At 37.8% G+C, this 13,385-nt stretch overlaps 1 protein-coding gene across 2 annotated transcripts in view; it reads right to left on the bottom strand.

Annotated features, from left to right (window-relative positions):
• Positions 1–1,003: 1,003 nt before the first annotated feature.
• The window catches only part of LOC126484499 (uncharacterized), a 468,946-nt gene continuing 456,564 nt past the window's right edge, over positions 1,004–13,385 (bottom strand). For both annotated transcript variants that reach the window (XM_050108037.1, XM_050108038.1), the window contains exons 9-10: positions 6,731–7,071; positions 1,004–2,536 (exon numbers count right to left, since the gene is read on the bottom strand). In XM_050108037.1, coding sequence (XP_049963994.1) covers positions 2,323–2,536; positions 6,731–7,071 — 555 coding nt within the window. In that variant the 3' untranslated portion in view covers positions 1,004–2,322. The remainder of the gene's footprint in view (positions 2,537–6,730; positions 7,072–13,385) is intronic.

The raw sequence follows: 13,385 nt of genomic DNA, 5'->3' as shown, positions 1-13,385 counted from the left end.
ATGAGCCTTTTGGAGATGGTATACCTCAGAACAGTCTTACCCATCCAAATACATGGGGACCTAGAGTTTAACACGGATTCCAAACCATGGTATAAGTTTGTGGTTTGCACATTAACAAATATTAACAAAGAGGAAAGAAATGATAAGGCATGAAAAAATTCCTTGAACTTATCCAGGTTTGAATCCCAACCTATGGTGCACCAGCACACTACCACTAAGCCACTGAGCTAAAACTCCATTTAAATATTGGCTATTTAGGTACTGGTGAATGAATATAACTTTGCTCACTGACTTACATGTCTTACTTTTTCTGTTCCTCAGTTTGTGTACAGTTGTAATAGCAATATATGCACATTTTTGCAAGTTAAAAATTTCATATGAGTTGCTCAGTTACTGCTATTCAAGTGTAGTGAGCATTTTTGTAAGAGATGTTCAGTCATTACTGGCTGATGTCGAACCCAGTACCTAACTGTTCATTGCAAATAGTTCAAATTTCCTTTTCATGTGCAGGCAATAAGTGTCAATGGAATACTTTTAAAATTTTTCACTTTTATTATGGGTCATCTCCAAGAAATCTTACGGGGGCATTTATTATCTAAACTCATTTCTTACATTCCAGATATTGTTCTTAACCTTACAGATTGAAAAAATTGTTTTGAACTTTGAGGCAGAACAACTTTTTTATTTATTCTTTTCAATTTGTATTGTGTAAAATGAAATCAATTTTTTTTCACTGTCACTATGTTGTGAACTGACAACTGCAATTGAACTTTACCTGCCCCACAAAATTGAATGTTTACACGTTGCAGATGTCCATGTTCAGCTTAATCAAAGTTCATTTTTTGTGCTAATCTAGAATGACCTACTTTATTCTATCAGCCAGTACAATACTAATTCAATAACTTGTTATATAAAGCTTACCTGTTCCTATTAAACAACAGTAATGTTTGCAATTCAGATGTATTGGTAGTACAAGTGAGGGTACTTTAAATTCATGCAACAAGTGTACAAATTTATTTCATTTTCTGTGTACACATAAAAAAGACATTGTTATGATTTACATTTTGCTTTTTTGGTATCATTCAACACTATGGTTTTCCTTCAACATCACCAGTTTGATAACTTTGACAATTACAGATCTGCAAGATATTTGTGCGCTTCATCCACCCACACTTTGTACTAATCACATTACACCATCTGTTTAAGCCTTTAAATCAAATACTATGAGATGAACACACAAATTAAAACAAAACAAAACGTCACAAACATATTTACTGTTCCCTTTAAATGACACAAACATGAAGGTACTCAATCCTCTTTCTTCATACACACATTTTCTTCTCAGCACTGCATACACTGAATTTCTTTCCATCAGTGTTAAATGTTTTGCTTTCTGCAGGTTTGTTCAAAACTGAGATATGTGACACACATTTGTAAAAACAAGTTTTTGTGACATATCCTCTCCTGAAATTTTACAGCATTTCTCTGGCTATCAAATACAAAATTAAAAATTCTAGGAGCTACAGAGATCTGCATAATTCATATTGTCTTGTATTTACGAAAGGACATCTACATAGGAAAGGGTAATACTGAAAATGGGTTACTATATCTCGCATGCTGCAAATGTTCTGAAGACTGAATAAGTGAAAAAGTTTCAACATACAATATCCATATTCCTTGAAAGCCTATTGCAAAGTTCCTTTCTGTGGAGTTCTCTTATTTTTATTCATACAGTACTTGAATCTTCTATTTTTCTACTGTTTTCCTGCTTTAAGATGAAAAACATTACATTCTGCAATGAAATGTACTTTGGACACACTCAGTACATGTATGCAAAAGAACAAGGTTGAGTATTCCCACATAGAAAGCGTAAACACAAGTGGAAATGTGATTATATACTTGATGAAATATGCTAACACATTATCATTAGTTCACAACTATCAATTGCTTTACTTTTTCTTGTCAATGAAACAGTACATCATGGATTGAAAAGAATCTCCCCTCCCCTGGTCCACTCTTGGATTGATTAAAATCTGCATTATTTGGACAGGGTGGACAAAAAGATAACATCCAGCTACTGTTGCATCAGCTCCAGAGATATCACAGAGAACTACGTAGTTCTTGAAAAAGAGTGTACAATGATTGCTGGTGACACACAAATTAACACTCATATTTTCAAAAGGGTTTCAATTATACAAAAAATAAAGTCAGTTTGTGGAAAGACTAATAAATTCATAGTTCCTCAATTGGAGTGACCAAAATTACCCTGGGGATGGAGAGTGCAGGAGTGTTTGGCAGTACTATACTCCATAAACAAAAATGTCATGATATGTCAATGCTTGCCATAGGCATGTAGAGCTGTTCTTCAGCTGCTGCTGTTACTGGAATGCGAGGGGACATAGGCATGTATCCAGGTTCAGTGTCAGAAAGAGCAGAACAGGATGCAGAATGCCGTTCAGTGTATCTCAGGGCCACTTGTGACGAAACCAGCCTCGACGATGGTCGGCAGTCGTCTAATGTCTCCTCACTCCGTACACTGTAAAAACAAGAAGTAAAACGTTTTTTTACAACAAAAATGGACTAATATCAGTAAAATTTTATGGAAATAAATATAAGATTTTAACAGACTGCTCTGCATTAAACAAACCACAAAACTATGTTTTCCATGTTCTTATTATGTGTACTGTAATTTATGTTTTGCTGACTGCTATGTTGTAAGTAATTTTGCTGAGGGATTTTTATTTTACTGAAAAGGCTGCTATTTTAAATTTAAGACTATTATGTGCTCTAAAAATTTTTGACCATATTAATAATCTTTTGCTGGAAAACTTACTTGCCATAATTTAAAGTACTAAGTTTCTTGATTATAATAATTTGTCTGAATTTTCATAACACACAATAATTTGGTTTTCAAATCTCATCTGGTGCAATCCCTAACAATCAGTCTTTCCTTCTCATCCCATTCGGTAAGTCTCCCCCAATTTGCAGTTCTGGGTGCCCTTTCTGAAACCTACCCCCTTTCTTAAACCTCTCCAGTCTCTTTCCTTCACCCTTCATCCTTCCCCTTCAACCCTTCTGTCAGAGAAAGGAGCCACTGGCTCCAAAAGCTTGCATAAGTGTAACCTTTTATTTGTGTTGTCTCCTGCTGCCCCTTGGTGAGTATATATATATATATATTTTTTTATCTCGCCAATTACATTATATAGTCAAACATCGATTATTGTCATTACAATAATTTGGAAGTTTTTTTATGTACAGATTTCATTGTTCATCTAAAAATGTAATAATGAACTCTTCAGTTGTGTGGCCATAGTGTTTGTACGTGCTCTAAAATTATCTGAGGTATTTCAAACCCATCTCTGCAACTACTAAAAATACATTGTTTATTTTGTCATGCTTTACACCAAGAAATGAGTGGTGCTACAAAATAAAGTTAAGTTAGATCAAATATATCAGTGTCAAATACAGGAGTACCAGGAAATTATGTAAGCAGATGACAGATGACTCTTCCAGATGTAAGCACGAGATAGACAAAAATGCAACTGCTGCAATGCTTTAAATGAGTAAAATGGAACATACATCTGCACTAATAATAGAACAATTAAACTGTCATGTCTGTCTGCCTGTTTGAACATACTAATATACAAAACTACTACACAAATTTTCATGTGGTTTCTGCAGATAACTTGAGCATAGCTTGGGCAACATTGAAGCTTTATTTCATCTTCACTATCCCTGTGTATACCAGTTTTACATTTGTAAATCTCGTATTTTAGCATTTCCGCGATCCATTCCATAGGTGAAACAAACCCATCTCGTTAAGCCATGTTCAGAGTGCATTTACATCTGAAAATGAAGTTCCTTCAAGGTTTTTCACAGAAACTGGAAAAGATGGAAATCTGGAGACACAAGAACAGGCAAATAATGTGGGTGCAGAATGACTTCCCAACCCAACTCCTGTATAGTGTTTTTTGTCAGTTTAGCATAATGCAGATGGGCATCATCAATCATCGTGGAGTAGCATCACTTCATCCAGTCTTCCTGGTTGTTGTTCTTTGACTGTGTATGTCAGACATCTCAGTTGTTGACAATAAATGTGAGCAGTGATGGTTACACCCCGCTGTTCCATCAGATGCATACCATTACCATTTGTGGATGCACACAAGTCTTTGTACGGGGAGATGCTGCTATTTTTGGTTAAAAAAAATGATGCAAACGGCTCTGAGCACTATGAGACTTAACATCTGACGTCATCAGTCCCCGAGAACTTAGAACTACTTAAACCTAAGGACATCACACACATCCACGCCTGAGGCAGGATTCGAACCTGCGGCCATAGCAGTCACGCGGTTCTGGACTGAAGCGCCTAGAACTGCTCAACCACCGCAGCCGGTGCTTTGTTTGGACTCAACCATTCCTTTCTTTTCTTTATGCTAGCATAAAGACACCATTTCTCATCATCAGTAACAATACAGGATAAGAATGGTTGGTGTTGTTCTTGAGCCAGTTTGATGAGCAAGCAGAAATGCACATAGGGCCACCCCCTGATTTCGGTGAATTTGGCTTAGAGCGTGTGGTATCCATACTCCCAATTTTTTAAACATTCCCACTGCATGCAAATGTTGCACATTGCTTACCCACACAGTTAGCCAGTGAAAATTGCTTTTCATTGCACTCTGAATATTCAACTTTCTTCTAAGAAAACCTTTCCTATGCACTTCAATACTTCAGTTTTAATCGCTCTTCAAACCAATGCCAAACAGTTTTAGCCTAGTGGGAACATGAAGTTACGGAGTGGCTGCAAATTGTCTTCAAGTAGTAACGTAACCATTTCCAATCAATGACTGGTTCAGTTGGACCAGAGGATCCAGTCCATTCCATATGAACACAGCCCACACCACTACAGAGCAACCACCAGCTTGCACAGTGCCTTGTTGACAACTTAGGTCCATGGCTTCATATGGTGTGTGCCACACTTGTAGCCTACTCTCAGCTTACCAACTGAAAACTGGACTCACTGGACGAGACATGGGTTTCTAGTCATCTAGGATTCAAGCAATATGGTGACGAGCCCCAAACAGGCACTGCAGGTGACGTCATGCTGTTAGTAAAAGCACTCACGTAGATCGTCTGCTGCCATAGCCGATTAATGCCAAATTTCACCACACCATCCTAAAAGATATATTCACCATACATCCCACATTGATTTCTGCTGTTACTTCAAACAGTATTACTTGTCTGTTAACAATGACAACTCCATGCAAAACCCACTGATCTCGGTCATTAAGTGAAGGCTGTCGGCCACTGTGTTATCTGTGGTGAGAGGTAATGCCTGAAAATTGGTATTCTCAGCACACTCTTGACTCTGTGGGTCTTGGAAAATTGAATTCCCTAACAATTTACAAAATGTAATGTCCAATGTCTCTAGCTCCAATTATTATTTCAGTCTGTTAATTCCCGTCATGCAGCCATAATTGCACTGGAAATCTTTTCACATGAACTCCACCAATGCACTGGCCTTTTATACCTTGTATGCACAATATTACCACTGTGTGTACATGTGCATATTGCTAACCCATGACTTTTGTCACTTCACTTCAGTGTATACTCCTATCTTTGAATTTAATCAGGGGCAATAACAGCACTGGAGATTCCAAATATTTGTGCCATAGTGTTACAAGATGAATTGGTGAGAGCATGACATGGATACACTAATCTTATTTCAAGGAAGGTCATTGTGACAAAAGTGGTCATGTTCACTCAGAAAGAATTGCAGACAAATGGAGACCATTTAAACACAATAATGCATTATTGTAACTGTCACTGAACCTCAGATTTGGCAAATGTAATGAATTGTGATGACTCACATTGAACAAAAAGACAGCACGTTGCCATATGTGCACATGTACTTGTTTGCCTCCACATGCCTCATGAGCAGAAGCACCATTGACATCCAGAATTATCATTAGCAATTCAAAGCAATGCCTTTCAATAACATCATAAATAAAAATAAAAGAATTGCTAACCTCTAACAAAAATTGAGCATCTCCTCATACAGAGGTCAGTGTGCATCTGCAAAACATAATATTAAACATCTCTGAGGATAGAGGGCATGTTGTACATTAGGAACCACTTCTCAGAAAGTGTTCACGTCATGTGGTATTTATTGCCATTTGAGATGTCGTGTGGCTACAGTCTAATACAAAAAGCCAAAAGGAGGGAGATAAATGCTGGAACTACTTGTTAATGCTTGTCCACATTGTACTAACTTGACAAAATATATTAAAGAGCTTCATTGTTAGGTGATTCAACACCCCTCTTGATATTCTGATCTACCCTCACTTTAAAACTTTTCCAGTTACGTTCATACAGACATTCAAAATGAATGTACACTTCCAACCTGACTTGAATTTCTTAGTTCTAAATCAATTGACTTCGTTAGGCATGGACTCAAATAGCTATTCCTGAAGCGTATATTTTAGATAACTCAAAGGACTACCTTCTGATGACCTTTGAATTTAAAAAAGTCAATTTTTTTAAAAAAGCTACAAGATTTTGAAAGAACATTTTTTGTTTCCATTTAACTTGGTTAAAGTAGCCACTAAATTCACAAGTCACTTTAAGGTGTCATACCTTAAGAGAAAACTTTCAGTATTACAAATATACATTTAAATGAGTATATACAGTATTTGGCCTGAAAAAAGTAATGTTGCTGGTTCAGAATACCAACCTGCAGATAGTGCGGCAGTCGTGTCTCTTCCGCGGGGGCAGTGGAGGAGGTAGAGGGGCACTCTTGTTCATTAATGTTGTCCAGTGTAAAGAAACAGGATTCTCGTAATGGCTCTGTGATGATACTTCAGATTCATCAATCTCCTCATATATACCAGATGCCACAGAAATACCAGACTCCCTCCTCGGAGATGTCCCATACCGAATCTGGTCCTGATCATCCTCATCACTGTCAAAGCTTCCAATCTGTTGATACTCATGCAAAGATTCTGAGTCAACTTCACTGCAGCCTGGTGTTGAGAACATCAGCCCCAAGCCAGCAGATATTAGACTCGACGCAATCTATAAAGAAGGAAAAAAGAGCTGTTGAGTAATTATGCTACAAAACTCCACATGATTATAATAATTGTTAACAGCCAAATAATATTGTGTACTAAACAGTAAAGCAACTGTAGCTTAAAAGACAAAAGTAAAATATTATCATTAGAGTTTAACATAATCACAAATAACGATGGCATAATTTTCTCAATAGCTGTGAAATTTTGTCTGTCCTACTAAGTTATTAATATAATGGAAGGAAACATTCCACGTGGGAAAAATTATATATAAAAACAAAGATGAGGTGACTTACCGAACAAAAGCGCTGGCAGGTCGATAGACACATAAACAAACACAAACATACACACAAAATTCAAGCTTTCGCAACAAACTGTTGCCTCATCAGGAAAGAGGGAAGGAGAGGGGGAAGACGAAAGGAAGTGGGTTTTAAAGGAGAGGGTAAGGAGTCATTCCAATCCCGGGAGCGGAAAGACTTACCTTAGGGGGAAAAAAGGACAGGTATACACTCGCACACACGCACATATCCATCCACACATACAGACACAAGCAGACATATTTAAAGACCAAATATGTCTGCTTGTGTCTGTATGTGTGGATGGATATGTGCGTGTGTGCGAGTGTATACCTGTCCTTTTTTCCCCCTAAGGTAAGTCTTTCCGCTCCCGGGATTGGAATGACTCCTTACCCTCTCCTTTAAAACCCACTTCCTTTCGTCTTCCCCCTCTCCTTCCCTCTTTCCTGATGAGGCAACAGTTTGTTGCGAAAGCTTGAATTTTGTGTGTATGTTTGTGTTTGTTTGTGTGTCTATCGACCTGCCAGCGCTTTTGTTCAGTAAGTCACCTCTACTAAGTTATTACAAACACGGGGCAACTGTCTCGAACATACACCACTGTCAGTCAGTCTAGACCCACCAAACCAAGAGGAAACATGCAAGAAGTGCCAGTAAGCCTCAGCAATACAAAGGTCACAATGTCGGCACACGGATGAGATCAAATGGAGCAGATTAATTGTTCTCCGGGAAATAGGTGAATCTTACCATGGCGTGGCAGCTTGTACAGGGCACACTGCAATGACACTGATGTGTGTGGAACCAGTGCATAGAAGATGATCATACACAGTGACAAGGAGATACAGGACCATAAAATGTGGGCAAAGCACAGAATGAACGCCTTGCTGTCTGCTCGGCCATAACCCACAGAACAGCTTTGTCGACAGTGTTGGCTCAATGTTGGACCACTTAAACTCTATTACAAGGATTGGACTGAGGGCACATATGCCTTTGCATTGTCTTCCATTGACCAGAAATGGCCAGTGTCTCAGACTGCAATGGGTACACGAGTGCAATTACTGGCACACTGAGTGGAAAAATGTGTTTTCAGATGAATCCTCCTTCAATTTGTCCTACAGTGATGGCCACATACCTGTTAGATGCTACTGGGGCGAATGCAATTGGGCAGTCTGCATTGATGAGCAGCATAGTGGACCAATGCCTAGTGTGATGATTCTGGGTGCTATTGCCTATAATGTGCAATCTCAGTTCCTACATATTGAAGGCAAGGTAAACACAGGGTGTATATGTGGACAAGGAAAAAAAAATCCCAGATCTCCCATTTAAAAATACACTTTCACCCAGGTGAAAATACAATTTTTCTGTGTTAAGTGACAGTATACTTTCCCTCGGAACTGTAAAATTTGTCAATCATTTGAATGGCTATGGTTTTATACAGCAGCTTAGAATTTCCCGGCACTTTAGAAAATCAAACATAGGGGGAGAAAAAAAAACATATTTTGGAATGTTCTTTGATGTGCAGCAACATATATGCTGCATATTTTCGTATTACGAAAGATAGATTCATATTCCACCAAACACCGTATGTTACTTTCTGAAGCATTGAAATCGAGATTGCGATGTGCTTCTGTAAGCCAGTCATAGCTCATGTCACGTGAGCTCACCAGCGGATATTAAGAGCATAGGACACGTCATGTAGTCAGCCAACAGCAACAACACTCTTAAGTAGTGCAAACACACAAACAGGAAAAGTTAATGGCTCAAATTAATATACATAATGTTGCTACAAAATAATATTTGTCTCTAAAATTAATAAGCTACAAGAGAATATAATCTTTCACATAAAATGTTAATCTTTTTTGCGTTTTTTACACTTTAAGATACATCACACAAATTTTGCCAGTAAAATGTTTAATACCGACAAAAATGTCTGATATTCTGGGCTTGAAATTTTTCTGAATGTCAAAGAGCTGATTTTTAAATGAGAGTCAAATGCCCTGTGATTTAAGAAATTCATCGTACATTCTTGCACATAGTTCATCTTGCGTACAAGGAAATTTACTTTGAAAATAATGCTTTTCAAATCACAATTCACAATATTTTTCCGTGATCTATTAGAAATGGATTTGTTCCAATAGTTGCCAGAGAGCGCCAGATAAGACACGTCACTGCACTTGCACAGCTACGATGACATAGGAAGCCCGTAGGTTCATATGTGTAAAACATTAAAAGATCTTAAATTATCTCATAAAAGAAACAGGAATGTCGGAATTTCATGAACCGTACTGAAATGAATAATTTGCCTTAAAGTGCACATTCATATATCCAGATCCCAATTAAGTAGGCCTCGACCTGATATTTATCTTTTCAATGTGGTTTTCGGGATGTAAATTTTCTTGGAGTACCAGTACTGTATTATCTCATGTTTGGTACTTTATTATGGCATAATGCCATACATGCTAGAAGATGAAAACACACACTTGAAATGCAGCGAACAGTTGAAACTAGCCAATAGTGTGAAATTAAACACTTCATTTAAAAGAAATTGGCTGCCTCAGGGGAAAAGATAAATAAAAGCTGAATTTATTTAGCAATGCGATAAAAATAAGTTCATTGTTCTGCAAGGTGATTAATGGTTGACTATGAGAAAGGTGGAAATAAAAAAAATATAAATAAATAAAATCTGAAACTAATAACGTATTTTAGCCCTCTGTAATTATGTGAATGTATTTTAATTCACTTGATAGCTCCCAGCCATAGAAATCGCCTTTCTTGAGAGCAGTAAACAAAGAGGAAACGGAAGAATCACTAAATGTAAACACGGATCACATGGAGACTACCCCCCACCCCCACTGTAACTCAGACTGCTCTGCGCAACAACCCCGGATCTACAGTATTTCAAGCCAGGAAATACTAGACGGTGGCCCCCCCCCCCCCCCCCCTTCCATCCGCCATCCTAGAGCATTTGAGATAGGACATCAAAACTTTTAAAGACTTTTCAAAAATATGTTCATTTTGTAGCGCACATCTTTCTGAAGAGTCTGACGTGTAAAACATATAACTTCGAGGAAATGTAAGACGTTTTATTTGGTCTTAAGTGTGCCAAAGTGCAGTGCCATGCCTCTTTGCACAGCATTCTTCTACTGCACATCACTGTATTTTGCACTGTGGAACTCAAATGTGTATATTTTGTAATGGATGCCATCAGACTATATTCAGGATAGCGGAAATTAAAACTTCCTGTGGCGCCTCTCCTGCTGCCACTCGGCCGTCTGGACATCCTGCCCCTCTTAAAAACTTCCTCGCAATTAATACTGGGTGGAATTATTTGTAACCAGAAGAACAAGAACTCTTCAGGAAATGTGGGCTCTTTATTGCCTATTAGCTAATAACTTGCTGTTCTGTGTGACATAAAATTAAATATACGATACATAAAACCAGTATAGACAAGAGACAAGCAAAACAGTACACATTTATTCAGTCCTTAGCTCCTAGCATTTTTTTTTTCTTTCTAATCTTGCTACAGCTTTACATGGCAACTTTCCTTTCTGCGAAAGAATCTATTATCTCATCAAAATTCGTTAAACATTTTGCTACATGAAAAATCGAAATGTCATTGTGTAATACTGAAAAAGTTGTTAATACAAATAGTGTCCAACACTGCTGTGGTCTCTCGATCTGATTACATCTATTTTGTCACTGAGATAAAAGAAAATAGGCCTTTCTAATATTGCACCAGTTGTAACACACACCAAGGAAGTGAAACTGTTTTGGTAATAATGGTCATCTTTATAATACCAATATGAAATGCCTTTCTGGCCAACTACAAGCAAAAAGCTTTATGTTAGGAAATAGTTTCACATTTCATTCATATGCTCCAGTTTCTCAAGCATGAGATCGAAAAGCAGTAGTACGAAATTTTTGTATATTTTTGGAATCGTCAGATTCTTCCATAATTTGTGAGATACCCCGTTTTCTTCTCCTTCCTCATTCTAACAAACAATATTCTCATCACTAATTCTGTAACTATTCTTACCACTGACAAAACTCATTCTCCAGTTAACTCTAGTAACCCTGCCAGAATCACTGATTTAGTTATCCAGCGATTATTCTCCAGTCAGGCATTATTACGTGTTCGTACAACGCGTTTTCCACGCTACTCCCAGACTAGAACTTAAGTGGCTGCTAGCCAGGGACTGTACAATTTGCCCTTTCTAGTGTAGCGAGCTGGCCAAAAAATTTCTGTCAAAATTTCACTTTCTTGGATACACCGAGAAGATAACACGTAATCTTTCTTACCTATTATTCCTGGTAGTCATTTATTTCCACTCTGGTAGTCTGAATCTTTGGACTTAGCTAGTAATTATAACAACACTGATCATTCACATACCCAATCAATCACATAAACGAACAGCAGTTGGAATTCACCCGTTAGGCTTTGTTCCGCTCAGCTCGTATAGCCCCATGCCCTTTTGTCTGAAGGATACTTTATTTCTAGATGGATTCCCCTGGCAGAGACATCATGTACACTATGCATTCAAATATCAACTTATGACCCATTCAGAAATAAACTTGGAATGTGTTCAAAAACCAATAGGGACGTGTTTCAAAATCATCTGAATAATCTAAAAACAAAGATGATGTGACTTACCAAATGAAAGTGCTGGCAGGTCGACAGACACACAAACAAACACAAACATACACACAAAATTCAAGCTTTCGCAACAAACTGTTGCCTCATCAGGAAAGAGGGAAGGAGAGGGAAAGACGAAAGGATGTGGGTTTTAAGGGAGAGGGTAAGGAGTCATTCCAATCCCGGGAGCGGAAAGACTTACCTTAGGGGGAAAAAAGGACGGGTATACACTCGCGCACACACACACATATCCATCCACACATATACAGACACAAGCAGACATATTTAAAGTATGGCTTTAAATATGTCTGCTTGTGTCTGTATATGTGTGGATGGATATGTGTGTGTGTGCGAGTGTATACCCGTCCTTTTTTCCCCCTAAGGTAAGTCTTTCCGCTCCCGGGATTGGAATGACTCCTTACCCTCTCCCTTAAAACCCACATCCTTTCGTCTTTCCCTCTCCTTCCCTCTTTCCTGATGAGGCAACAGTTTGTTGCGAAAGCTTGAATTTTGTGTGTATGTTTGTGTTTGTTTGTGTGTCTGTCGACCTGCCAGCACTTTCATTTGGTAAGTCACATCATCTTTGTTTTTAGATATATATTTCCTACGTGGAATGTTTCCCTCTATTATAACCATATCATCTGAATAATCGATAGACCAACGTGCGCTGGATCCTAGGTGCTTTGTGAAACAAGGCTTTTTTTTTCCTCCATGTTGAAAGCATTTTAATTCCGTCATTCAGTAATAATTACATTGGAAATGTTTTCATGAATCGCCTAATCACAACTGACAGCTTCACCAATGCACTGCCCTTTTATAGCTTGTGTATACACTACTGTTGCCATCTGCACATGTGCATACTGCTGTCCCATGACTTCTGTCAGCTGAATGTCTAAAGGATGCTATTCACTGTATGGCTATTATCCCTAAGGCACTTCGGGTTGCCTCAATACTTTCCTTCGGTAAAAATCTCTTTACAAACTTACAATACTAACACAATATATAATATAGATTGTGATTTTATCTTGGCAATAAATGAGAGCTTTTTAAAAGCATTGTAGTAAGAAATTTTTAGGGGTAAAACTTTTAATTTGATCACTTAAAACAAACTTGTTGCAGAAGAAGTAAGGTTTCTTTACTAATAAACGGACTGTTTTACTTATATATAGTTTATTATAAATTTCATTAACAAAAAATGCTCATGATAGTGCTGTTTGCCCTGGAGCTTGGAATTTTCCTTTACAAAACAGTGTTTTTCTGCTGCTGTTGCTGCTGAGGATTCGAGATTATCAGTTTGAAGTTACTTATGACAACACGAGATATTTGGGCTCGCAGCAATAACAGAAACTGCGAAATCTATTTATGTTAATAAATGACAACAGCTCAGAAATTTGA

Source organism: Schistocerca serialis, chromosome 6 (genome assembly GCF_023864345.2).
Source record: "Schistocerca serialis cubense isolate TAMUIC-IGC-003099 chromosome 6, iqSchSeri2.2, whole genome shotgun sequence".
Lineage (NCBI taxonomy): Eukaryota > Metazoa > Arthropoda > Insecta > Orthoptera > Acrididae > Schistocerca > Schistocerca serialis.
The sequence above is the reverse complement of the archived record's forward strand: the minus strand, read 5'-3'. Positions and strand labels throughout refer to the sequence as shown.